Source organism: Labeo rohita, chromosome 8 (assembly GCF_022985175.1).
Source record: "Labeo rohita strain BAU-BD-2019 chromosome 8, IGBB_LRoh.1.0, whole genome shotgun sequence".
Classification (NCBI taxonomy): domain Eukaryota; kingdom Metazoa; phylum Chordata; class Actinopteri; order Cypriniformes; family Cyprinidae; genus Labeo; species Labeo rohita.
The window spans coordinates 30,981,578-31,008,065 of record NC_066876.1 but is presented as its reverse complement, the minus strand read 5'-3'; the positions used below and the strand labels follow the sequence as shown (position 1 = coordinate 31,008,065).

The following is a 26,488-nucleotide window of genomic DNA, read 5'->3' as shown; positions in this document are numbered from 1 at the left end:
ACACACTACCACTCAAAAGTTTGGGATCAGTAAGACTTATAATTTTAAAGAAGTCTCTTATGCTTAAGGCTGCATTTATTTGATCAAAAATACAGAAAAACCAGTAATATTGCAAAATGTTATTACAATATAAAATAATGGGTTTTTTATTTATTCTAATATACTTTAAAATAGAATTTATTCCTGTGATGCAAAGCGGAATTTTAATCAGCTGTTACTCCAGTCTTAAGTGTCACATGATCCTTCAGAAATCATTCTAATATGCTGATTTATTATTATAATTATCAATGTTGGAAACAGTTGTGCTGCCAAATAATATTTTGGAACCTGTGATTCATTTTTTTCAGTATTTTTTGATGAATAACAAGTTAAAAAGAACAGTATTTATTCAAAATATAAATCTTTTCTATCCATTTAAATCAAAATTCACTGATCCCATACTTTTAAACAGTAATGTATAATGTTAGAAAACCTTTCTATTTTAAATCATTGTTGTTCTTTTTAACCTTTTATTGATTAAAGAATACTGAAAAAAGTGTCACAGGTTCCAAAAAAAAAAAATATATATATATATATATATATTGCAGCACAACTGTTTCCAACATTGATAATAAAACAGCATATTAGAATGATTTTTGGATTCTGAAAATTCAACTTTAATTTCATGATATAAATTAAATTTTAATCTGTATTAATATATAAAAACATTGTTTTACATCGTTATAATATTTCACAGTATTACATTTTTTCTGTATTTTTGATCAAATGAACACAGCCTTGATGAGCATAAGAAACGTTTTTAAAATCCATTAAAAATCTTACTAATTCCAAACGTTTGAGCGGCAGTGTATATATATAATATTTAAAACAATTTAAACTATTTAAAAATATATATATATAGTATTGCAGTGATACTAAAGTAACGCTTGCAGGAAAATGGTAAAACGCCTTTATCATATAAAATGACAATGAATGTTAAATAAAGTTACACTGTTTCATTTCGAGCTCAGAGTTTAGCGTGTGCAAAAGTCAAATCCAACTCAGACTTGTCACAGTCAGCACCGGACAGTCACGAGTGTGGTTACGTCTGACTGATTATAACCGGTGGTGATCTCCGTGTCTCTATAGTAACTGATGGACGCGCTGACCGCGCAGTCGGACCGTTACCTGCGCGGCTCGTGATTCTCCATCATCACCTCCATCATGTCAGATCAGCCCTCATCTCCTCCATCCGCGCAGAAACCCGCCCTGCGGGCGCCGGGATCCTCTCAGAGCCGCTTCCAGGTGGACCCGGTGGCGGAGGCGGCGGCTGCGGCTGCGGCGGCGGCAGCGGCGGGCGTCGCTCCTAAAACTCCGCCAGGATCGCGCTCCTCCACCGGTGAGGAGTCCAAGGGCCGTTTCCGGGTGGTGAATTTCTTAAGCCCGTCTGACGCCGCACCTGACGCGGGTGTGAACGGAGACACGGTGAGAAGCGAGGCGAGCCTGCACTCCTCCACCGGAGGTCTCAGTCATTTCTCGGATACGCACTCCAGCACGTATTACCTGCGGACCTTCGGTCACAACACCATCGATGCGGTGCCGAACATCGACTTCTACCGGCAGACGGAAGCTCCGCTCGGGGAGAAACTCCTGCGACCGTCGCTGTCGGAACTTCATGATGAACTCGACAAGGTTTGTGCTGAATTTCATCTCTCATCTGACGCTCATTAGTGCAGGACTGATTTAGGTTTCTACAGTGTGGCTGTTATTTGTGCACTTGTTGCTCCAGTTATAGCGGGGCCGGGGCATGTTGTCACACGCTTTACTCCAGTGAGTCTTTATTAGTGTGGATTTATTTTTAAGTCACTTTCTCTGTAAAGTTCTTGTCTAATTTGTAAGAATGTGAACTTTTTGTTTATTTACACAATAACAGCTTTGTTTGAAATACTATCTGAAATTAAAAGAGCATAACCAAAACTAAAACCATAAAAAATCTCGTTGCTTTAAATAAATTAAATGTTTACTGAAACTACAAATATTAAACTACAAAAGAGTAAAAATCTTATTTCAGCCACATTTTTAACTTGATGTAGTCTACTAGAATAACTAAAACTTACATAAAAACAAAACAAAACAAAAAACAATGTGTGTGTGTGTATATATAAAAATAAATAATAAATAAATAATATATATATATATATATATAGACATTTAAAAAAAATGCATAAAAATAACAAAATTAGTAAAGCTTTAACTATAACTAAAATGAAAACTAAAAGTACAAAAATAAAAACGAATTGAAACTATTAACAAAAACAATAGTGTATTAATAATACTAAAACAGCACTGTCTCAACATATCTTAACTGTATTTAAATCTATATTTAAAGGTTTTCTATTAATAATTAAAACTTGTAAAATTATAAAACGTTGAAAAGGCAAACATGTTACAAAAATATCTAATCATTAAAAAATTGTAGATTAAAACTGAAATGAAATGAATATATTAAGAAACACATCAAAATAGCTCAAATAAAAAAATAAAGCAATAGCAATACAGTATACAAAATAAAAATTAATACTATTTCAAACATAAAAAACTAAAATAATATCATAATTATACTAAAATAACATATTTTAAATGTGTATGTGTAAAATGTAATTTACACAAATTAAATTATTATTTTGCTTGCAGAATTCTGATTCAGTATGAATGATTAATGATTATTTGAAAACATGATTTTATAACTCAGTTCTGGGGCCAGTTGGATAAACTTAGCCTCTATGTTAAGACAGTGTCTTACGAACTAGGTTGACCAACTAACAGTTAACCAAGGGGTAATCAATATTATATTTTGGATTCAACTTGGACTAAAGTTTTTATGTAACCAAATTAAAAAAAAAATTTGACCAGTCTTAAAGAAAAAAGTTAGATGATTAATTTTTAAGACTAGTCTAAATCTTTTATGCAACCAGCCCCTGATCTATAGTCCCCGTGACAACTATCCCCGGTCTCCACCAACTGATTTCCTATAAGAAACTCATTGTGTCGTTCTCTCTGCAAGCACTTTATTATTTAAAATCAGATGCATAAATGCGTGTAGCAGCTGATTCATCTGTATGTTTCTTCTCTTATGGCTGTACGTTGAGTGACTCATGTGACATCAGACGACACACACACACAGAGTTGCCCTCAGACAATAGTCTCTCTCACACACCCACTCACTCCGTGCAGCACCATGAGCGATCCGGGTCACGTCACAATGTCAGCGTGTGACCCACACGTCTCTGTCAAAGACCCAGTGTCCCCCAAACATCACCGAACACACAGGTTACACACTTCACTGTCAGACACAAACTCTGTCAGAGCATGTGTGTTAATCAGAACTCAATTTAAAGAGTTTTTTTCTTACAAACTTTACCGTTTTATTCCTCTCTATATTCTGAAGCTTTGTTCATATTTCATTCACACTGAATTATATAACATTTTACCTTCTAAAACAAGGTGAAAATGTGTTTTTTTGTCTGCCTGTTGACAGTATTTTCTGAATTAAGGAGTGATAAAAAGCGAAATCCAAAATCCCCTTTGGAAAAACCTGTATCTAAATTAGTGCATATTTAAAAAAAAAATCTGGAATCTGAGGGTGCAAAAAAATAAAAAAATATTGAGAAAATCACCTTTAAAGTTGTCCAAATGAAGTTCTTAGCCATGCTTATTACTAATCAAAAATTATGTTTTGTTATATTTACGGTAGGAAGTTTATTAAATGTCTTCATGAAACATGATCTTTACTTAATATCCTAATGACTTATGGCATAAAATGTATTATTTTGACCCATACAATGTATTGTTGGCTATTGCTACAAATATACCCGTGATACTTAAGACTGGTTTTGTGCTCCAGGGTCACACACAATTAATTAATTAATTTATTTATTTTGCTTTATCACATTTAAATATATTTTACGCACAAACTGTGATTCAAAAGTTTGGGATCAATAAAATTTTGTCTCTTCTGCTCATCAAGGTTGCATTTATTTGATCAAATACAGTAAAAACAGTAATATTGTGAATATTATTGCAATTTTAAAAAGCTGTGAATATATATGTAACCCTGGTACAGGTAAGTACACACTAGGTTTGGTTGAATAAATATATATAGTAGTCTGAACCCCAGTTCAACAAAACACCTTAGGAAATGTTGGAATCAAAAACAAGTACTTGCATACGAAAAGATAACGTGTATTATTTGAACAACAAAATAAAAACAATACAATAACCAAGTGTGTGTATGTGTGGTATCAGTGTACGTGTATCATGTGATGAATTTAGGATCACCAGTTCTGTAGGATCAATCAGTTCACGTTGCTGAGCTTAGATTAGTTGTTCCAATTCACAGGGAGTAATGTTCCTTTAGGTTCAATATCGATAAGGGGCAATAATATGATAGAACAAATTATTAAGGTTAGCAATGATATAAATTATATATAAATCACATTCCTATGAGAACTTCTTATGGGGGTTACATATAGTAAAATGTAATTTATTCTTGTGATCAAAGCTGAATTTTTAGCATCAATTAAATATGTTATTTAATTGATATATATACAGTGTATATATATATTTACAATATTTTATTTTTAACATTTTTATTTACACTTATTTATACTTTAAATCACATGTATTTCTATAGTGCTTTATACAATACAGATTGTTTCAAAGCAGCTTCACAGTAATAAATATACTAAAAAAAATGGTCTAAATTTAAGATTTATGCATTTCAATTGAATATAGACTGTCCATGCATTTTAACATAAACTAATAAACTTGATGTGATGTGATTTGTCAGTCATATATTAATAAAACAGGTCAGATTTCTGCACTCAAAAATACTATTTGCATCTATTTGATTTTATTTAAGTCATATTTTCAAAATGCCTTTATTCAAATTGCTTAAAATCGGTAAACACCATGAATGCAAAGTAAATAAATAAATAAATAAATATTGAGAAAATCACATTTGAAGTTGTCCAAATTAAATACTTAGCAATGCATATTACTTATCAAAAATTAAGTTCTGATATATTTATGGTAGGATATTGACTAACTATCTTCATGGAACATGATCTTTACTTAATATCCTAATGATTTTTGGCATAAAATGTATCATTTTGACCTATACAATGTATTTTTGGCTAATGCTACAAATATATATTGCTACAGTCTACTTAAGACTGGTTTTGTGTTCCAGAGTTACAAATGTGAATGGACTTCCTCTTTCTCTTCTGCATAGTGTAGATTTTAGCTTATGCATCATGTTTAAGTAAATCATATCAAGTTATCAAATATCAATCTCATCTGTAGGAGCCGTTTGAGGAGGGATTCCCGAACGGCGAGGAGCTCACGGCCGCCGAGATCATCACACCCAAAGAAATGTCTGATTCAAAAGGCGGCACAGTGAAGTTCGGCTGGGTCAAAGGAGTGCTGGTCAGTCTGACCTTTGACCCCTGTTTTATCAGCACACACAAACACACACACACACATAACACTAACGATTGCTGATGATGATGCTTGTGTGCAGATACGATGCATGCTGAACATCTGGGGAGTGATGCTGTTCATCAGGATGTCGTGGATCGTGGGTCAGACGGGCATCGGTAACTAACCAGCAGTCCTGAACCTGGACCAGGTGAATTAACTGTTCATAGATTGTGATTGTGTTGTGTTGTTTTTCCGCAGCTCTGTCCTGCGCCATCATTCTCATGGCTATCGTGGTGACGTCTATTACTGGACTTTCAACATCAGCAATCGCCACCAACGGCTTTGTGCGCGGAGGTCAGTGTGTTATTATATTCTATTTATAACTAAGTTATATTTATAACCTTAACCCTAAATCAAGTATTTTTTAAATTAGAAATGTTGGTATTCTTTAAACCAAGAATAAAGATTTAAATATGCATGTATTAAAAGCATATCTGAGTTTGATTGATAGAGAAAAGGTTTTATTTTCACTGTAATAAGCAATTATTTGCTAATTAGATGACTTTTATTTGTAAGCCTCAATTCATAATGCTTCAGTAATTGATATACGCCTACTCAGAAGTTTATATATCATATCAATTATATTAAATTTGGTTAAAATGTATTTATTTTTTGAATAAAAATGTTGCATAAAAGTGATTTCTTATTGTACATTTATTTTATCATTGATTTGATTATTTTTGAAAGAAAAATGTTGCATATAACTTAGATTGAACTTAGTTATTATTTATTTATATATTTGAGAGTTCACTTTTTACATTCTAACTTTTATTCTAATCGTTTTGTTATATTTGGTCTAAAGTGAAGCATTTATGTCTGTTGTTTTCAGGTGGGGCATATTATCTGATCTCTAGAAGTTTGGGTCCAGAGTTTGGAGGATCCATCGGTCTGATTTTTGCTTTTGCCAATGCTGTCGCTGTGGCCATGTATGTCGTGGGTTTTGCAGAAACTGTCGTTGAACTTCTGGATGTGAGTACGAATGCAAAGGCCTTGGATGGATGATGATGAGCATGAAAGTTTTCTTTTTCTCCACAAAACTCATGCATTATTGTTTTTGGTCATGCACCTGATTTTCATAGTTTTTTTCGTTTTTTTGCATGCTTTCTATGATTGTTTGATATTTATAGACTGATATGATCCATATAGATTCATCTATAATGTTTCATGATGTAAACAGACTGTTGTGACTGTGTTTGTCAGAGTATAGACGCTCTCATGACAGATGAGATAAATGACATCAGGATCGTCGGCGCGCTCACCGTTGTCTTACTGTTGGGTATCTCTGTCGCTGGAATGGAGTGGGAGGCAAAGGTCAGTATATTTCTACATTCATAACTCTATGGGTTTAGAATTCTACTGATCAAACAGCTCTGCATCTTTAAAAAAAAATTTGGGTGATTTGCAAAAAAGGTCTAATATTACCTAAATTGATTATGCAATCACATTTCAAAAGTATCCAAACGCAGGGTTTGTACAAGGTGCTTAATGTGTTTGAAGTACTTGAATTTGACTTTTTGAAATTTAAGGCCTGGAAAAAAAAACCCCTTGAAAATAGCAATATTTCTGAACAGGTACTTGAAAAGTATTAAAAGACAATGTATCTATGAAATAAGTGTTTAATTTTATATAATAAGTACATATCTTTTCATGCAAAATTAACACTGCAGCCTGTCTGATGTTGAGCTTATGTAGCTCCGTCCCTGTTCAGCACTGCTTTAAACATTACAGTGGTCATGACCACTTTCAAATATTTACTACAATATATACAGATAAACTGAACATACATAATGTTTCGATCTAACATGTATTTTGAGCTGCAGCTCGTCATATTAATGGAGTGTTTCACTAGTTAGCAATAAAACAGTTTGTGATATTTTATTTATAAACATAATAGTTTTTTCCCTTATTTCAGTAAATGTAATGAGCTAAGTCAGGAGTAGTACTGACAGTGTCGTGTAAATATTACTGAAGACGCAAAAAGATAAACAGACAAACCGAATCAACTGAGTGAGTCATTTACGTTGGAACCGATCCGATCGATTCAAACTCGTGACTTGGATCATTCCTTTCAAGCGATTCACTAGCAAAAAACAGATTAAATTATAAGACCCATTCATTTTAGAATTTCGGCATCAGGCCTTCGTGGCGTGGAACGTGAATCGTTTAAATTAGAGCAGAACTTCGGAGCGGGTTCGCGAATCATTTGATTCAGATCGGGATTCTAATGTTAAATGTGCTTTATTTCTCTTTCAGTTTTTATTCTTAAAGTTGACATCATTGCATATTTTGCATGTGCTTTGCTTTTTTCCAATTTTGTTATATTAATATATTTTTTATTGATCTTTTTTAGAATTTGGAAGATAAGACATTGTTTGATAAGTGAGATCTCTGATTGAAGTCCTTGAAAATCAAAAAAGTAGTGCTTCAAAAGTCCTTAAAAGTCCTGGCATATCATTTAACTTACAATCTGCAAAGGAGTAGGCCTAGAAAAAGTGGAAATCAGGATTAGTCATAAAATAATGTCATGCATGTAAAAATGGTCTGAGAATTGATTAGTTGTAATCTGGCTCAGATTCAGATAGGAGTCATGTGTATGGTGTTTTTCTGCTAGTTAAGAGAGAATATGATACTAATTCACCACGCAAATGATTGTAAAAGCAAAAATTCTGTGAAATGCATCATATTTAGTGAGAAAGTGTGACGGAATCAGCAGCACAAAATTAGTCATTAACAAGTGTTGTATTTCATTTAGCAGATATGATGCAGGCCGGTGTTATTCCTGCAGATATTGTGAGTCACATGATGTACTGATTACTGGTCTTTGACAGGCCCAGATTGTGTTATTGGTGATTCTTTTGGCCGCCATTTGCAACTACTTCATTGGATCCTTCATCCCCATGAAGTCAAAGGAACCCAAAGGCTTCTTTGGTTATAATGGTGGGTCGTCTCTACTCATCTGCGTTTGCTGATAATCATTTAAGATCAGTGCTTGGGGAATGAATCCAATGACAAGTTCATTCCTATGTTTGTCTCTCTCAAAGCTGCCATAATGATGGAAAACATGGGTCCAGACTTCAGAGATGATGAAACCTTCTTCTCCGTCTTTGCCATCTTCTTCCCAGCCGCCACAGGAATCCTAGCAGGAGCCAATATATCAGGAGACCTAGCGGTGAGGTTCATTTACTCTCAAGGGTTAAACATGCTTAAAAATAAAGGGTGTTTTCACAGTGATGCCATAGAAGAACCACTTTTGTTTCTCCAAAGAACCTTTCAGTTAACAGTTCTTAAAAGAATAATTTTTTCTTAGTGGAAAGAACATTTGAATCATCTAAAGAACCTTTTCCCACTACATGAACCTTTAATTCATCTAAAAGGTTCCAAACGTTCTTCATGGAACTATCCAATAAAGAACCTTCATTTTCAAGAGTGTATTTGAGTTTTTCTGCATCATCACATTTTATAACAGCTGATTTTGTCTCTCTAGGATCCACAGTCTGCGATTCCTAAAGGAACTCTCCTGGCGATCCTCATAACCGGAGTGGTTTACATCGCTGTTGCCATCTCGAATGGTATTTGAGTGCCATTCTTTCTGTAAATTATTCTTGGCTCACAGATCAGAGGTAATGTTTTCCATTCGCTGTGTTTTCAGGCTCTTGTATAGTACGTGACGCCACAGGCGATGATAATGACACCATAGTGGGCCCGCTGGAGAACTGCACCGATGCCGCCTGCACACTTGGGTACGACTTTTCCATCTGCAAAGAGGGCGGCTGCAAATACGGCCTTCAGAACGACTTCCAGGTGAGTGACAGTAAACACAGGGACCAGATGCAGGGTTCGTACAGGTGCTTGAATTCCTTGAAAATGCTTGAGTTTTAATGTAGTGTTTTCAAGGTTTGAAAAATGCTTGGATTTTAGATAAAGTCTTTGAAAGTGTTTAAAAATGCAGTTACATTGATTTCATAATAATTTGCTTTCTTACTGAATAATTAACTTTACATAAAATAAGCCTAACTCCGTTGGAGTCTGCGCGTGTGGCTGTAGTGTGATCTGCCGGTCTTTACGTGCACCCTCTGATGGAACGGAGCAGGAGATAAAAACATGCCGGCATGTTGCTGCTTCAGTCAGCGTTGGCTTGAAAAAGACAAATGCAAATTATGGTTAAAATGAGAACTAAACTCTTAAGTAGCCCCCTGTAGAGTCTGCTTTTTCATGGAAGAGTCTGTGCTTTCAAACCATATAAATTGTAAATAAAAATGCCCCAGCTCAGTGCAACTAAATTTTTTAAGACTGTCATGAATAAAGTGAAATGTGAAAATGAATGAGAAGTGTTGATTGCGGTTTAGATCTTCTCACAATGCATCAAAGATGTATTTATGCGCGTTTTCCCCCAGCATTGAGCATTAGGCTATCAATCACACACGTAGGCTACGTTTAATGCATGTATGCGATGGCCGTTCACTAAACGTCAAATCACTAATGTGGCTTCAAAAATCCAAACGATTAACAAAGATGTGTGTGGGTTTGGTTTATATATACTGGTGAGGACTTAAACCTGAAAACACACAGACTCAGGGGGACTCGTGTCACGGTGGGAACCTAATTTGAGCTCCCCATGGGTTCTAAATCATACAGAATGAGTTTTTTTGAGAAAGTAAAACTGCAGAAAGTTTCCTGTGACGGGTAGGTTTAGGGGTTGGTGTAGGGCAATAGAAAATTTGTGTGTGTGTTAAATTAAGATAATAATTTATAGCTACTTTTGACTAATCCCTTATCTTAAAAATAGTTTCAAAGGATGAAATGTGAGGTTTATCACTATATAAACATTTTTGCATTTGTGAAAAAAAAAAAAAAAAATGTTTTTGAACAGTCATTAATATGTTACCAAAGACATTGCCCTACCCTACTCATACAGTATTCATTTTATTTGTTCAGGTCTTAAAAAGCCTTTAATTTTATTTTAAAAATTGTGCAAAACTGCAAGATATGAACTATAAGATTATGAGATTATTTTAACTTGCAATTTAAACAAGATAAAATAGATATAAATATAAATACTATAATGTTGCCATATTCTGGTATTCAGTGTTGGGGAAAGTTACTTTTAAAAAGTAATGCGTTACAATATTGCGTTATTCCCTAAAAAAAGTAACTAATTGCATTACTTAGTTACCTTTCGTGGAAAATAATGCATTATGTTACTTTTGTGTTACTTTTTTCTCATCTGGCCTGTATGGAAGCCCGTTTCTGCCAAGTTTCCACCAAAACAAAAAAAGGTAATTGTGACTTTTTATCTCACAACTTGTGACTTTTTTTCTCGCAATTTCGAGTTTACATCTCACAAGTCTGACTTTTTTTTTCAGAATTGTGTCATATAAACTCGCAATTCTGACTTTTTCTTAGAACTGTGAGATGTAAACGCACAATTGCGAGTTATAAAGTCAGAATTGCTAGATATAAAGTCAGAATTACGGGATATAAACTCACAATTGCAAGAAATAAAGTCAGAATTGTGAGATTCACAATTCTGATTTTTTTTCTTGCAATTGTAACTTTGTATCTTGCAATTCTGACTTTTTTTCTCAGAATTATGAGATACAAACTCGCAATTGCGAGTTATAAAATCCAGTTCTGAGGAGAAAAAAAGACTGATATGTTCACAGAGTTGCGAGTTTATATCTCACAATTCTGACTTAATAACTCGCAATTGTGAGCTTATAAAAAAAAAAAAGTCAGAATTGTGAGATAACAAGACGCAATAACTTTTTTTTTAACATTTTTTATTCAGTGGTGGAAATAGGCTTCCATAGGCCTGGGCTTGCTTGTGTGTGTTTTAATATAAAAAAAGTTATATTTTTGACAGACTTAAATACCTTTCACACCAAAAGTGAAATGAATAAACTTTAGGCTGAAAGAAATGTAAATTCAAAAAGCTCAAACAAAACTTGTGCTCTGCTGTCATTTTGGATTGCATGAAGAATAGGACACAAGAGAAAAAAAGGTTCAACACTTTCTTCCTGATCACAAAATAATGAATCACAAATGCTATGTTTATCTAAAGTCATTTTTGTTTATTAGTATGGCTGAATTTGATCGTCGAAGGTCAGCAGCAAGGGCACTGTTTAATAAAATAGGATTAAATTCATAACAGATCTTGGTGTTATTTAACATATTTAATAATTGCTTGTTTGCGTCATATTCTGAGTTTGCATTTTACTGTTTTATTAATTTTGAGGAATACTGAATATGTTTTTGTGCAGCTGAGATGAGTAAATGCATGACATTTAGTCTAAAACTACAGTAACATCATGTTTACACAGCACACACAATGCCTCTGCTCTTACACTCTTAAAAATAAAGGTGCTTTAATACGTTCTTCACAATGATGCCATAGAAGAACCATTTTTTGGTTCCACAAAGAACCATTCAGTCAAAGGTTCTTTAAAGAACCATCTCTTTCTTTCCTTTTTATAATCTGAAGAACCTTCATTCGCCACAAAGAACCTTTTATGAAACAGAAAGGTTCTTTAGATGCCAAAGATTCTTTATGGAACCATTTAGACAAAAAAGGTTCTTCTATGGCATCGTGAAGCACCTTTTTTTTTAAGAGTGTACTCCTGATTTCTCTCAAACATATGTACAGGAGAATTGTCAATCAATGGAAAAACAAAATAATTGGTGTTACTTATTTGAAAAAGAAACTCAGATATTTACTTGTAATTTAAAAGTAATCCATTACTTTATGAGTTACTTGGGAAAAGTAATCTGATTGCGTATTATGTGTTTACTTGTAATGTGTTTCCCCCAATTCTGTTGATGTTTTCTGGGAAGAGATGTAGTAAACTCCTTTAGCTGTACTGATGCTGTGTGTGATGGTAATGATCTTTCAGGTGATGAGTTTGGTGTCTGGTTTCGGGCCGCTCATCACAGCTGGAATCTTCTCTGCCACCCTCTCGTCGGCGCTGGCGTCTCTGGTCAGCGCTCCCAAAGTCTTCCAGGTCAGGACACATACAAACCTCCTTTTGATTTGATTAAAATTTCTTTAACTTTGGTTAAAGGAGAAGTTCACTTCCAGAACAAATATGTACAGATACTGTACTCACCCCCTTGTCATTCAAGATGTTCATGCCTTTCTTTCTTTACTTATAAAAAATTATGTTTTTTTCCAAAAGGCAGTTTAAATGCAGCTTCAAAGGGCTCTAAATGATCCCAGCCAAAAAGAAGGGTCTTATCTTACAAAATCATTGGATATTTTCCAAAAAAACCTGACAATTTCTATACTTTTTAACCTAAAATGCTTGTCTTGTCTAGCTCTGCGTGAACTCTGTGTATTCCGGGTCAATACAGTTTTTTTTTTTAGAAAATAACTGATCGTTTCGCTAAATAAAACCCTTTTTCCTTGGCTGGGATCGTTTAGGGCCCTTTGAAGCTGCATTTAAACTGCATTTTGGAAGTTCAAACTCACAGGCACCATAGAAGTCCACTATATGGAGAGAAATCTTGGAGTTTATTCAAAAAACATAATTTCTATGACAAAAGAAAGAAAGACATGAACATCTTGGATGACAAGGGTGTGAGTAAATTATCTGTACATTTTTGTTCTGGAAGTGAACTTATTGTGCTAGTCAATGCCAGTAATCTAATCTCAAAAAAAAAATAATAATAATAAGTAAAGAATTGGATCAGTTTTTTATGACACTGACCTCACTTACATGATTCTGTGATGTTTTCTCCATTACAAATAAACTTGTGTGTTTGGGCAGTTTTAACACCAGATCAAATTTAGACAACTACATAAAGTTTTATATGGCAGAATTCTTCATCATCATACAATTTGAGGAGGAAATTTGGTTTATTTCCACCATAAATCTCTAAATACACATGGGCTTCATCCAAGATTTTCCATGCATCTGTTGATTTGTTTGTAAGTAGATTATTTGGTTTTATTTGAAAAACAGAAGCATGCTGAATGGTGTGAATCTCTGTTTTCAACAGTTCTGTGCTCTCATAAGTAATAATTAAAATGATGAGCACAATAAAAACACACAAAAACACATTAATTACCAATTTGCATTTAAAAAGCATCCGTTGCACATTTTTCCTGACTGATTTCGTGACATTTTCCCCTTGTAATTTCACTGTTTTCTCATCTTCTGCAGTATTTACTTTTTCAACATAATACAACATACAAAAGCTTGTGCTTTCTGACTTTTGTGCAGTGATTAACGATGATAAATGGCTTTTGGGTTAATTTCTACAATCTACAATCATCAAGCTAGCAAGCATCATCATTTTGTTTGACGGACATAGAGTAACATCATTAAAAAAGCTGTAATCATGGTTATAGTCAATTCCAAGGGAATGCATTAACTGAAAACACATAAAGTTGAATGCAATGCAAATCACTTTGAATAAAAGTGTCTACCAAATGCCTAAATGATAAATGCATGCCCATACTATGTATATTGGCCAAATATTATTATATGATCTGTTGTGAGTTGATGGAGGTGTTTAATGTGTGTGTGATTTTGTAGGCATTGTGTAAGGATAAAATCTACCCTGGAATACATGTGTTTGCCAAAGGATACGGGAAGAACAAAGAGCCTCTGCGTGCGTATGTCCTCACCTTCATCATTGGCCTGGCCTTCATCCTGATCGGTAAATTACACTCCACTTAACGCTGACTTAACTGCTTATACATTCTTGACAGAAACTGCTTCTAAAATCCAATGTGTTGGTGTTTCAGCTGAGTTGAACATCATCGCTCCCATCATTTCCAACTTCTTCTTGGCCTCTTACGCCTTGATAAATTTCTCTGTTTTCCATGCGTCGCTGGCGAACTCCCCAGGCAAGTGTGATGCTTGAATCCTTACTAATAAAACCAAGAATGAGTGTGATGTTCCTCCTCAGACCACTGACATTGATCGTTTCAGACAGTATCGTGAGTAATTCACGCATTTCCATCTGAACAGGGTGGCGTCCGAGTTTCAAGTACTACAACAAGTGGGTGTCGTTAGCCGGAGCCGTGCTGTGCTGCGTGGTGATGTTTGTGATCAACTGGTGGGCGGCGCTGCTCACCAACGTCATCGTTCTGGCACTTTACATCTATGTCAGCTACAAGAAACCAGGTCAGTTCTGTTTATGTGGTAAAACACTGTTGTTATAAAAGCTGAAGTATCTAAGGATCTTTTCTTCTGTATTGCAACACACATCCAAGTGTAACAGATTATCAACACAGTAAAATGTAGGGCGGGGCTTGGTTCATCCATTCATTGCTGATTGGATGTTGCGACGTGGGCGGGTTCTCAGATGAGTGTGCGCTGCAGGGCCGGGGCTTAAGAGCACTGAATGATTGGAGAACATTTTTTAAAAAGTGAAAAATCCAAATATGAATTGTTCACAATAAGATCAATAATATACATTTAGAAAATATACAGGGTGAATTGTTAGTTCATGTTAAGTAGTTTGACAAATGCAGTGCATGGAATAACGAGCAATACAATTGTCACAGCATTTAATATATGTCTTTTCCTGTTAATTAAAATGCAGTTCTTCATTGTTAGTTCATGTTAGTTCTAGGGATGCACGATATTATTGGACTGACAACGGAATCGGCTAATAATGGCTTTAAATGTAAATATCGGCATCGGCCTGATATGAAAAATTATGCCGATATGTCTTGCCGATAAGAGGAATATGTTAACTCAGGGTAAATCTTCTAAAGTTTTGCCTGAATGGTGATTGCATTCACTGTTTTGGATCGCTGCCATTAAACTGAGAATGCATGTAGAGAATGAGGCTTTCGTGTGTGATAACCAATTATAGAACGTGGCAGCCTCACCTGGGTCCTAAAATGCCTGTTTGGTAAGAATTATTTCCATGATCGATTGTCGTTTAAATTGTTAACTTTAATGCTGCAAAATGCGTCAATTGTAGTGGCATATAGTGGCATGACAGGATGTGCAACGCCACTCAAAATGCCAACTTCCTCACCCGAATTAAAGTTTTTTTTTTTTTTTTGTCTAAAAAAGGCTAGTAGCAGGACTGTAAAGCAAATAGAATATTGTCATTTGATAAATGAAGAGAGCACGCCGTTGTTCCGTTTGGGATCATTTTACTGTTGGCTGTTTCATACCAGTCACTAGACCGTTGAATGTGCCTTTTTAAATGCGTTCACTGTGCTCGTTGTTGTACTTTGAATCACAACAGCATTTGACATGATCGGCAGTTGAAATAAACTGATCCCAAAAGTATTTACTGCGCGCGGCCAGTGAACCTCTTTCACCGGCGGCGCTAAGGCAGAACACACTGTTATTGCTCATATGAACATTTTTACGTGAATATTATGACACAAATGAGGTACAAAGCCTTCTTTATAAAATAAATAATTGGTTAGCAGACAAATGTTATACATAGCGACCATGATTTTGGATTCATGCCGTTCGAGCCCACAGATTTAAAGCAATACGCGGCTACACTGTAAAAAAAACAATTTGTTGAGTCAACTTAAAATAATTTGTAACCTGGCTGCCTTAAAATTTTACGTTCAGTCAACTCAAAAAAAGTTTATTCAATTTGAAATGTTAAATTATACTAAATGACAACTTAGATATTTGAGTTGAATCAACTTAAAATTTTAAGGCAGCTGGGTTACTTACCCATCTGTTAAGTTTAGCAAACACAAATATCTAAGTTGTTACTTAGTACAACTTAACATTTCAAGTTGACTAAACTTATTTTAGTTAACTGAACTTAAAATTTTAAGGCAGCAGGGTAACAAATTATTTTAAGATGACTCAACAAATTGTGTTTTTTATTTTTTACAGTGTATGTGTTCTGTTTTGCCGGTAGGTCACAAATTTCCATGAACTATAAATATTATTTATAGTTTTTTCTCCCAAATCCTCACCATCTCACCCTTTAATGTTGCAGTTTTATTTTCTTGTCATTCATTTTTAATCCATGTTTTTGTATCTGGTAATATCGGATATCGGCAAAACTCCAATATTGTGCATCCCTAGTTAGTTCATTAACTAAATTTAATGTAGCTTTTTTTGTAGATCATAAAACTGATCAAATGTATATCTTGAATGCAACATGAGTCACTTTTGATAAAAGCATCTTAAATGTCATAAAAGACATAAATGTGACCCTGGACCACAAAATATGGAAGCATATGGGTAGCAATATTCAATCTGAAATGTAATATGCAAGATGGCAAGTATTTCAGTATTTAAATTTACTTTTTCCCATACATATGTGCAGCATTTAGTGCAAAATAATGAAAATTCAATTATATAATTTACATTTGCCATTTCCTACACTAGTTTTAAAATGCAAATCAAAATGACATCAAGGCGGGGCTCGGCAACAGGATGCACAATTGGTCAGTATTCACTGTTAACGTTTTCATCTGCCTGAAGATATTTCACTGTTTACACTCTGATTGATGCACATAAGCAAACAGATGCAATTCTACATTTATATACAAATGTAAATTAAATAATTAAATTTTCATTTTGCACTAAATATTGCATGGAAAATGTAAATTTAAATACAGAAATACAGAAAACATTTTGAATATAATATTTCAGATTGAATACTGCTACTATCTTATAGCATGGGTATATTTGTAGCAATAGCCAACAATACATTGTATGGGTCAAAATTATAAATTTTTCTTTTATGCCAAAAATCATTAGAATATTAAGATCATGTTCCATGCAGATATTTTGTAAAGTTCCTACCGTGAATATAGCAAAACTTAGTTTTTAATTAGTAATATGCATTGCTGAGAACTTCATTTGAACAACTTTAAAGGTGATTTTCTCAATATTTAGATTTTTTTGCACCCTCGGATTCCAGATTTTCAAATAGTTGTATCTCGGCCAAATATTGTCCTATCCTAACATCAATGGAAAGCTTATTTATTGAGCTTCCAGCATTTTTCTCCATATAATGGACTGATATGGCACCCCCGATTTTGAACTTCCAAATGCAGTTTAAATGTGGCTTCAAACGATCCAAAATGCGGTTGTAAATGATCCCAGCCGAGAAAGAAGGGTCTTATCTAGCGAAACGATCAGTTATTTTCATAAACATAACACAATTTATATACTTTTTAATCTCAAATGCTCGTCTTGTCTTACTCTGCCTGGACTGTTTTTTCCCAGTTCATGACAGTTAGGGCTTTACCTTTTCTGTTAAGGGTGTTTGATCTTCTTTGCATGTTCACTTTGCAAAGACTGGGTCGGTACTTCTGCAGCAATGTAGGATGATTTGAAATGATTTTTGAAGTTGAGGGAGAAAATATGATTTTTTAGGAGTTTTTCGACATACCCTAACTGTCTTGAGTAAGAATACACAGAGTTCAGGGAGAGCAAGACAAGACGAGTGTTTGAGATTAAAAAGTATTTAAATTGTATTTTTTTTTAATGAAAACAACCGATTGTTTCGCTAAGTAAGACCCTTCTTCCTTGGCTGGGACCGCTTACAACCTCATATGCGATCGTTTAAAGCTGCATTTAAACTGCATTTTGGAAGTTCAAAATCGGGGCGCCATATCAGTCCATTATATGGAGAAAAATGCTGAAATGTTTTCCTCAAAAAAACATAATTTCTTTACGACTGAAGAAAGATTATATGTGTATCTTTGTTTTGGAAGTGGCCTTCTCCTTTAACTCATGTGAGGCTTTATTGTAAAGCGTTATTGATTACATTTTAAAGTCATAAAGTGTCAAAATGCGTCTTTCTGCTGCAGATGTGAACTGGGGTTCGTCGACACAAGCGTTGATGTACAATCAGGCACTGACACACAGCCTGCATCTCACAGGGGTTGAGGACCATATCAAGAACTTCAGGTGATCTACCTATAGATAGAGATGCTCTTGTGTTACTTTAGAGAGACCGAAAGCCTATCTGAATTCATTTTCCCACAGACCTCAGTGTCTCGTAATGTCCGGATACCCGAACTCAAGACCGGCGCTGCTGTATCTGGTGCATGCCTTTACCAAAGACGTGGGCTTGATGGTCTGTGGCCACGTTCGCACGGTATGTAATTGCAATGACACATTATCTTTGCAGTTATTAAAGCTAAACAACCAAACATGCACTTGTTCTTGCATTTTTTTTTTCTGCAGGGATACCGTAGGCCGAATTATAAGGACATGATGAACGAACAGGTGCGCTATCAGCGCTGGCTCCTGAAGACCCGAATCAAAGCCTTTTACGCTCCTGTGTTTGCCGATGAACTCAGACAAGGAGCTCAATATCTCTTACAGGTCAGAACAGATGGAGAAAATATGACGGATTATGCAATAACGAGCTCATATAATGAATTGATGTTGTTATGATTCACAGACCGCTGGTTTGGGTCGCCTAAAACCCAACACACTGGTATTTGGCTTTAAGAACAACTGGAGGGACGGTGAGATGAAGGATGTGGAAACCTACATTAACACCATCCAGTGAGTTTGACTGTGTGATGCTCTTCATGTTTTCATCTTTAAGAACTGAAATCATCTGAACGAGCGCTGTGTGTGTTTCAGTGACGCATTTGACCTGCAGTTTGGGGTGGTTATCTTGAGACTAAAGGAAGGTCTCGACATCTCTCACATTCAAGGTCGAGTTTCCTGCCCAAAATGGGCTAAAGTGCAAATGGTTTGAGTTTTTTCATAAATGATTTTAACTCTGCTTCTGTTGGTCTTTCCTCAGATGAATTTCTGTCCTCGCAGGAGAAAGCTCCTGGAATGAAGGAACTCTTGGTGTCCATCAACATCAAAGACTTCGACAGCGATTCCTCAAAGCCGTCTTCTAAATCCACCAGCTGTCAAAGCAGCCCACTCATCTTCAGAGGTCAGAAAATCACAGTGTGCTGAATGAACGTGCTGAAAATGTGCTCAACCTCAGGTCATCCGAGATGTAGATGAGATTGTTTGTTCATCAGATTTGTAGAAATGTGTCATTCCATCACTGTTTCACCAGTGGATCCTCTGCAGTGAATGGGTGCTATCAGAATGAGAGTCCAAACAGCTGATAAAAACATCACAATAATCCACAAGTAATCCACACCACTTCAGTCCATAAGTTAACATCTTGAGAAGACAAAAGCTGAAACAAATCTACCATGAAGACATTTTTAACTAAAATTCATTGAGTCCATAATCCATAATAACGCTTCCTCCAGTGAAAAAGTGGTCTGGTCTGAATCAGGAGAGAAATCTGCACAGATCAAGCATCTGTGCAGCTCTAAACAAATATGTGGCTGGATTTTGATGTGAAAGACAGGAGATGGACTTTTTTAATGGAGGAAGCATTATTATGGATTTTGGACTCATGTTTTAGTTAAAAACATCTTAAAGGAGCAGTTCACTTCCAGAACAAAAACTTACAGATAATGTACTCAACTGTTGTCATCCAAGATGTTTTTGCCTTTCTTTCTTCAGTCGTAAAGAAATTATATTTCTTGAAGAAAACATTTCAGAAATGTTCTCCATATAGTGGACTTCTATGGTGCCTGCAAGTTTGAACATCCAAAATGCAGTTTAAATGCAGCTTCAAAGGGCTCTAAACAATCCCAGGCAAGGAATAAGGGTCTTATCTAGCAAAATTATCGGTCGTTTTCTAATTTTTAAGCTCAAATGCTCATCTTGTCTAGCTTGTTAATCACTGCGCAGAAATCAGAAAGCACAAGCTTTTGTATCAGGTTATGTTGAAACACAAAATATAACTGCATAAGATGAGAAAACAGTGAAATTACAAGTGGAAAATGTCAAGAAATCAGACAGGAAAAATATGTAACCGATGCTTTTCAGATGCAAATTGGTAATTAATGTGTTTTTGTGTGTTTTTCTTGTGCTCATCATTTTAATTATTACTTATCAGAGCACAGAACTGTTGAAAACCGAGATTCACACCATTCAGCATGCTTCTGTTTTTTAAATAAAACCAAATAATCTACTTACAAACAAATCAACAGATGCAAGGAGAATCTTGGATGAAGCTCATGTGCATTTAGAGATTTATGGTGGAAATAAACCAAATTTCCTCCTCAGATTTCATGATGATGAAGAAGTCTGCCATATAAAACTTTATGTAGTTGTCTAAATTGTATCTGGTGTTAAAACTGCCCAAACACACAAGCTTTAGTTGTAATGGAGAAAATATCACAGAATCATGTAAGTGAGGTCAGTGTCATAAAAAACTGATCCAAATATGTGGCTGGATTTTGATGTGAGAGACAACAGATGGACTTTTATTTTGGATTATGAACTCGTATTTGAGATAAAAACATCTTAATGATGGATTTGTTTCAGCTTTTGTCTTCTCAAGATGTGAACTGATGGACTGGAATGGTGTGGATTATTGTAATGTTTTTATCAGCTGTTTGGACTCTCATTCTGACGGCACCCATTCACATCCACTGAGGAGCAAGTGATGGAATGACACATTTCTACAAATCTGATGAACAAACAAATCTCCCAGTAGAGTCTGGAGGCCAGTAGGCCACTCCAAATATCCTCCAGATCATGGGTCTTTCCTTCAATGGGTAAATGCACAGATTTGTATTCTTCAGAATGTCTCATTTAATGCTCTCAAGGATTAGTCCTGATGTTGTTCTTAAATTCATGATGAATCTTAATTCTCCATTGAACGGTTTTTCATGTTGACCTATATCTGGTAATGATGGTAATGATGCATATATGATTTCAGATACCAAGAAGCCTCCGGTTCAGCTCAGTCCTGCAGATGAAAAACTTTTGGCTGCCAGTCAGCAGTTCCAGAAGAAACAGAGCAAAGGAACCATTGATGTCTGGTGGCTGTTTGATGATGGAGGTAAAGTGATATTTCCATTTCAGTGTATTTTGACGATTATTATACTCAGTGAGAGTTTGTAGCTTCAGTAAATGATGCTGTGATTGATTACTCATTGTAGGCTTGACTCTTCTGATACCGTATTTGCTAACCAACAAAAAGAAATGGCAAGACTGCAAGATCCGTGTGTTCATTGGGGGAAAGATAAACAGGATTGACCACGACCGCAGAGCGTGAGTATTACATTGAATGTATTTTATTCCTTTTGCTTGGTTTTATAAAGAAATCACAGTTTATATTTATCTATAAAATCAATTTCAGTCATTAAAGCTGAAGCCTTTAGATCTGAAGATTTTGAAGATCCTGAGAAACAAATTCAGTCGGTGTATCCAAACTTTTGACTGGTAGTTCAGTTAGCTTGAGAAAGCTGTATCTCCTCCTAGAGCTTTAACTCTACAAACTCCAAACTCAGCCCAGATCTTCAGACTGATCTGACCGAATGTGCTATTTCTTTTCCAACTGATTTGACTTACGGTTTTCCTAAAAATTACAATTAAAAATCTCATCAAACTACAACTGTCAAAACTCCCAGAATCCCTTGGGACTCAATCAAGCTTCCCTTCTATGTACTAATTGTAATCCATTCAAACTCATCTATCTATATATCTATGCCTAGCAACTAGAATCATGCTAGTAACTTGCTAATCACGCGAAAAACATCCGAACAACATGCTAGTAACTTGCTAATCATGTCAGAAACATGCTAGCAACATACTAGCAACTTGCTAATCACGCTAAAAACGGCATAACAACATGCTAGTAACTTGCTAATCATGTCAGAAACATGCTAGGAACATACTAGCAACTTGCTAATCATGTTAGAAACATCCTAACAACATGCTATCAACTTGCTAATCATGCTGGAAACATGCTAGCAACGTACTAGCAACTTTCTAATCATGCTAGAAACATGCTAGTAACATGTCAGTCATGTTAGAAACATGCTAGCAACTTGCTAATCATGCTAGAAACATGTTGGAACTTGGTAGCCATACTAGCAACTTGTTAAATCATGTTAGAAACATGCTAGTAACTTGCTAATCACATTAAAACATCCTAACAGCATGCTAGTAACTTGCTAATCATGTTAGAAACATTTTAGCAACTTGCTAATCATGGTAGAAACATGCTATCAACTTGTTAATCATAATAGAAAAATGCTAACAACATACTTGCAACTTTGTAATCATGCTAGAAACATGTTAGCAACTTGTTAATCATGTTAGAAACATGCTAGCAACATGCTAATCATGCTAGCAACTTGTCAGTCAAGTTAGAAACAGGCTACCAACTTGTTAATCATGTTAAAAACATGCTAGCAACTTGCTAATCATGCTAACCACAATTAGAGATGGGCAATATCTTATCGTTTGCAATATACGGTCAAAATTTTCCCCACAATAAGAATTAGTCTTCCCGCGATAATAGCAAAGATATCATTTATTGACATGCTTTTTTTCCAAATTAACTTCATAACGTAGTCGAGTGTTTGAAATAACCTTTTGCAATCAGACGTGGTTTCTATCACAGAATGAGGCAGAAATCATACTATTTTATAATATTATGAAAACTATGTCGATTAGCATTGCATTATAAATATACTTTATCCTTATAAAAATAATTAAAGAACACAGACAAACCATATATTGTAGCAATCATGTTTATTGTCAAGTTTCCTCAGTTAAAATTTTTCTATCTGCGTTTTATTCAGCTACAGCGATAACCTGGAGCATCAGTACTATTACTTCTGCTATAAAGTATAATGTGGAGTTTCCACGCAAGAGCGCCCTCAGGCTTCCAGTGTGAATTAAACAGTCATTACACTGTAAATGTGTACTCAGTTACGTCTATTTTGGGTAAAAATAGGAAAGACAATACTTTTCTCTAAAGAAACAGGATTCTCTGAATTATCACCATTGATATTGTTATCGTAATAATACCAGAAATTATCGTGATTAAATATTTAAGCGCATATCACCCATCCCTACTGGCAATATGCTAAACATACTAGTAACAGGATAGTAACATGCTAATCATGATAACATCATGCTAACAACATGCTAATCATGTTAGAATCATGCTAGCAACATGCTAGTAACTTGCTAATCATGCTAGTAACATGGTAACAACATTCTGTCTGTCTATATATATATATCTAATCTTTAAAACTACTTCAAACTGAAAACCTTCAAACTTCTAGCTTTTAAAACTCTTTAAACTTCCTGTTTTGGCTTTTTCAAGGCAACTTAAAGTTTGTCTTGACTAACTTTTTTATCTATTGTAACAAATAAAATAGTTAAAATAATAGAGATAATCAGCTGGTGTTCAAGCTGCTAAAGCTTTTGCTCTTGTGCAGAATGGCGGCGTTGCTCAGTAAGTTCAGGATTGATTTCTCAGACATCACCGTTCTTGGAGACATCAACATTAAGCCTAAGAAGCACAAGTAAGTTCAGTTCTATTGCTAATAATGAGAATGTTTTGCTCCGGTGTCCATAAGAAACAGCTGTTGCTTGATTTTTTTGCTTAGTAAAAAGATGTTTGAGGAATTGATCGAGCCATACAGACTGAAGGAGGACGACATGGAGCAGGAAGCCGCTGAGAAACTGAAGGCTGAAGAACCCTGGAGGATCACAGATAATGAGCTGGAGCTCTACAGGGCCAAGGTTACCATCCGCTACTCTTCAGGAGATCTGATGCTCTTGTTTTACTTTGATATGGAGCTTCACAAGTCTCAGACCCATTATGTCTCTTATGTGTCATCTGAACAGTGGGATCTGTTCAAAAAGACGACTTTAGTCGTGGCTTTTCCAGGAGCACATACTAACCAGCCTTATTTCATTTCACAGATCTTATTTAGAAATGTATTTATTTTTTATAAAAACTTTCATGATGATTTGATTTTAAATGTCTCCATTCTGCCATCAGTGTAGACTAAACATCACAGTAAAATACTAAAAAAATTACAATGTTTTCTGCAGTGCTATTAAATTTACATTTTAGAAGTGATGTTTTAGTTGAGTTACTTCTATTTAAGTTTGAATGTGATGAGAAACACAGAGTACCACAGACAATAGAAAGACAAATAAACAATTTCTAATGTGCAATTTTTTTACTAGTTGCACACAACCAATATACAATGTGAACAGTGTAGTCTGAACAAATGACTCATCACACATCTATGGAAGCCAGTTTTCACCACTGAATAAAAAAAAATAAAACAAGGTAATTGCAACTTTTTATCTCACAATTCTGACTTTCTTTTTCTAGCAATTCTGCTTTTCTCAGAATTGTGAGATATAAACTTGCAATTGCAAAGTCAAAGGAAAAAAAGAGTGTAAAAAGAACAACACAATTTGTAACACAATTGTTTATATATCTTGTAATTCAGACTTTATAACACTCAATTGTGGCTTTATATCATGTAATTCTGCAAGTTTATATCTTGCAATTCTAAGAAAAAGCTCAGAATTATGAGTTTATATTCTGAGAGAAAAGGTCAGAACAGCAGTGGAAATGGGCTTCCATGCAAATCAGGTTTAGACTACTCAGTTAAAGTTAAAGTGGTTCTCAAAAGTCATTTGCATCCTCAAAAGTGAAATGAAAGTAAAAAGTGAAAAGTGTTTGAACTGTCAGTATATTTGTGTAGCAATCTAGAAAATTCCCATGTCGTACAAACAGATAATGAAAAACTGACCCAGAAAGGGCCTTTTCCATTCCACTGCATTAATTTCCCATTGTTTTTCTACGTAAACACGTTCTATATTGTCATCCTTAACTGCTACTCTCACATCTCAGATATTTTGCAGTGTCTCATGAATTAAATTGGCATCTAAAAACGTGGTGCTAAAGTTAAAGAAGTTGAGTTTAAAAAAAATGCATCCCTGGACACTGCGTTTTCCCCCATTTTTTTCACATTTTTGCTTTGTTCTGTGTGAATGGCCACAAATAATGCTTAAAAATAGCATTAACATATAAGTGACATCAGTTCTTACTGTTCTTTCATTTAGTCAAATCGCCAGATCAGACTGAACGAGCTTCTGAAGGAACATTCGAGCACAGCCAACCTCATTGTCATGTGAGTACTGATCACATATTTAACACATAAAACAATTCATTTGAATACATGTGGCCCTTATGAAGCACACAAATGCCTGATGCTGTCTTTTGGTTTCATCTGAGTATCCGATTTATTTGGGTTTAACAGAACCATGCCACTCGCCAGGAAGGGGACGGTGTCCAGCGCTCTTTACATGACTTGGCTGGACACGTTATCTAAAGATTTGCCGCCGATACTTCTCGTCCGAGGAAACCATCAGAGTGTTTTGACCTTCTACTCGTGAAGAGAACGTGAAGTGACTGTGTTACAATCAGTACATTTGTATATTGACCAGATTTGTTCGCTGTTGCCAAACTGACTTGATATTTAATATATTGAGCTGGACTAATGAATGCTACAGAAATGTTTATATTTATTTGTAGATACTTTTAATATAACACCACTTACCTCAAAAAGAGCACATAAGATGATGCTTATTCACCCAAATAAGAAAATTCTGTCATTTACTCATTCTCAAGTAAATGACAGCATTTTCATTTTTGGGTGAGCTATACTTTTAATGTCCATTTTTGCACTAACACTCTGGGGAAAACCCTTCATTTTTCTTACAGTAATCCAGAACATTGATGCCATTTTTCATCGCCAAGCCTGAAATGAAATTCTTGCCTCCTACAAATTCGCTCTGAACAGAGGCCGTATTTGAGCTTATCTTCATCAAATCTTCAAAGGCGTCTGTTCACACAGTATCTATTCAGGCTGCTGTTCTTAGATGCTGTCAAATAGTTTACTAAGAATTTACTAATTCTGGAGAAAGTGGGTTTACACGTGTCTTGGTGCCAATGCAAATGTCAAAAAACACTGTTTTAAACAAGACAGACACTGAAAGATGCAATGCATTAAATAAATGGCCTTGATTTTAACCTTTTAATTTGCTTTTCCAGTGCATTATTGTATTATATATAATATACATATGGGACCCTGGACCACAAAACCAGTCTTAAGTGGCACGGGTATATTTGTAGCAATAGCCAACAGTAC

The 26,488-nt window shown here is 35.1% G+C and overlaps 1 protein-coding gene across 1 annotated transcript; it reads left to right on the top strand.

Moving 5' to 3' along the window:
- Nucleotides 1-1,043: 1,043 nt before the first annotated feature.
- On the top strand, nucleotides 1,044-26,378 carry slc12a2l (solute carrier family 12 member 2-like). The gene is made up of 26 exons (XM_051117316.1): nucleotides 1,044-1,671; nucleotides 5,344-5,466; nucleotides 5,561-5,636; nucleotides 5,719-5,814; nucleotides 6,350-6,489; nucleotides 6,721-6,831; nucleotides 8,349-8,457; nucleotides 8,562-8,689; nucleotides 9,005-9,089; nucleotides 9,170-9,321; nucleotides 12,411-12,518; nucleotides 14,055-14,178; nucleotides 14,267-14,368; nucleotides 14,493-14,648; nucleotides 18,281-18,380; nucleotides 18,459-18,570; nucleotides 18,660-18,800; nucleotides 18,880-18,986; nucleotides 19,068-19,141; nucleotides 19,234-19,374; nucleotides 21,232-21,354; nucleotides 21,455-21,566; nucleotides 23,750-23,836; nucleotides 23,921-24,056; nucleotides 25,401-25,468; nucleotides 25,598-26,378. Exons 1-26 carry the CDS (start codon nucleotides 1,204-1,206, stop codon nucleotides 25,731-25,733), a joined length of 3,315 nt encoding a protein of 1,104 aa, XP_050973273.1. The 5' UTR covers nucleotides 1,044-1,203; the 3' UTR covers nucleotides 25,734-26,378.
- Nucleotides 26,379-26,488: the final 110 nt, after the last annotated feature.

Coding starts and splice junctions, on each gene's coding strand:
- slc12a2l (XM_051117316.1), top strand. CDS start 1,204: ATGTCAGATCAGCCCTCATCTCCTCCATCCGCGCAGAAACCCGCCCTG. Junction 6,832..8,348: donor GAATGGAGTGGGAGGCAAAG/GTCAGTATATTT, acceptor GGTCTTTGACAG/GCCCAGATTGTGTTATTGGT. Junction 19,142..19,233: donor CGACATCTCTCACATTCAAG/GTCGAGTTTCCT, acceptor GTCTTTCCTCAG/ATGAATTTCTGTCCTCGCAG.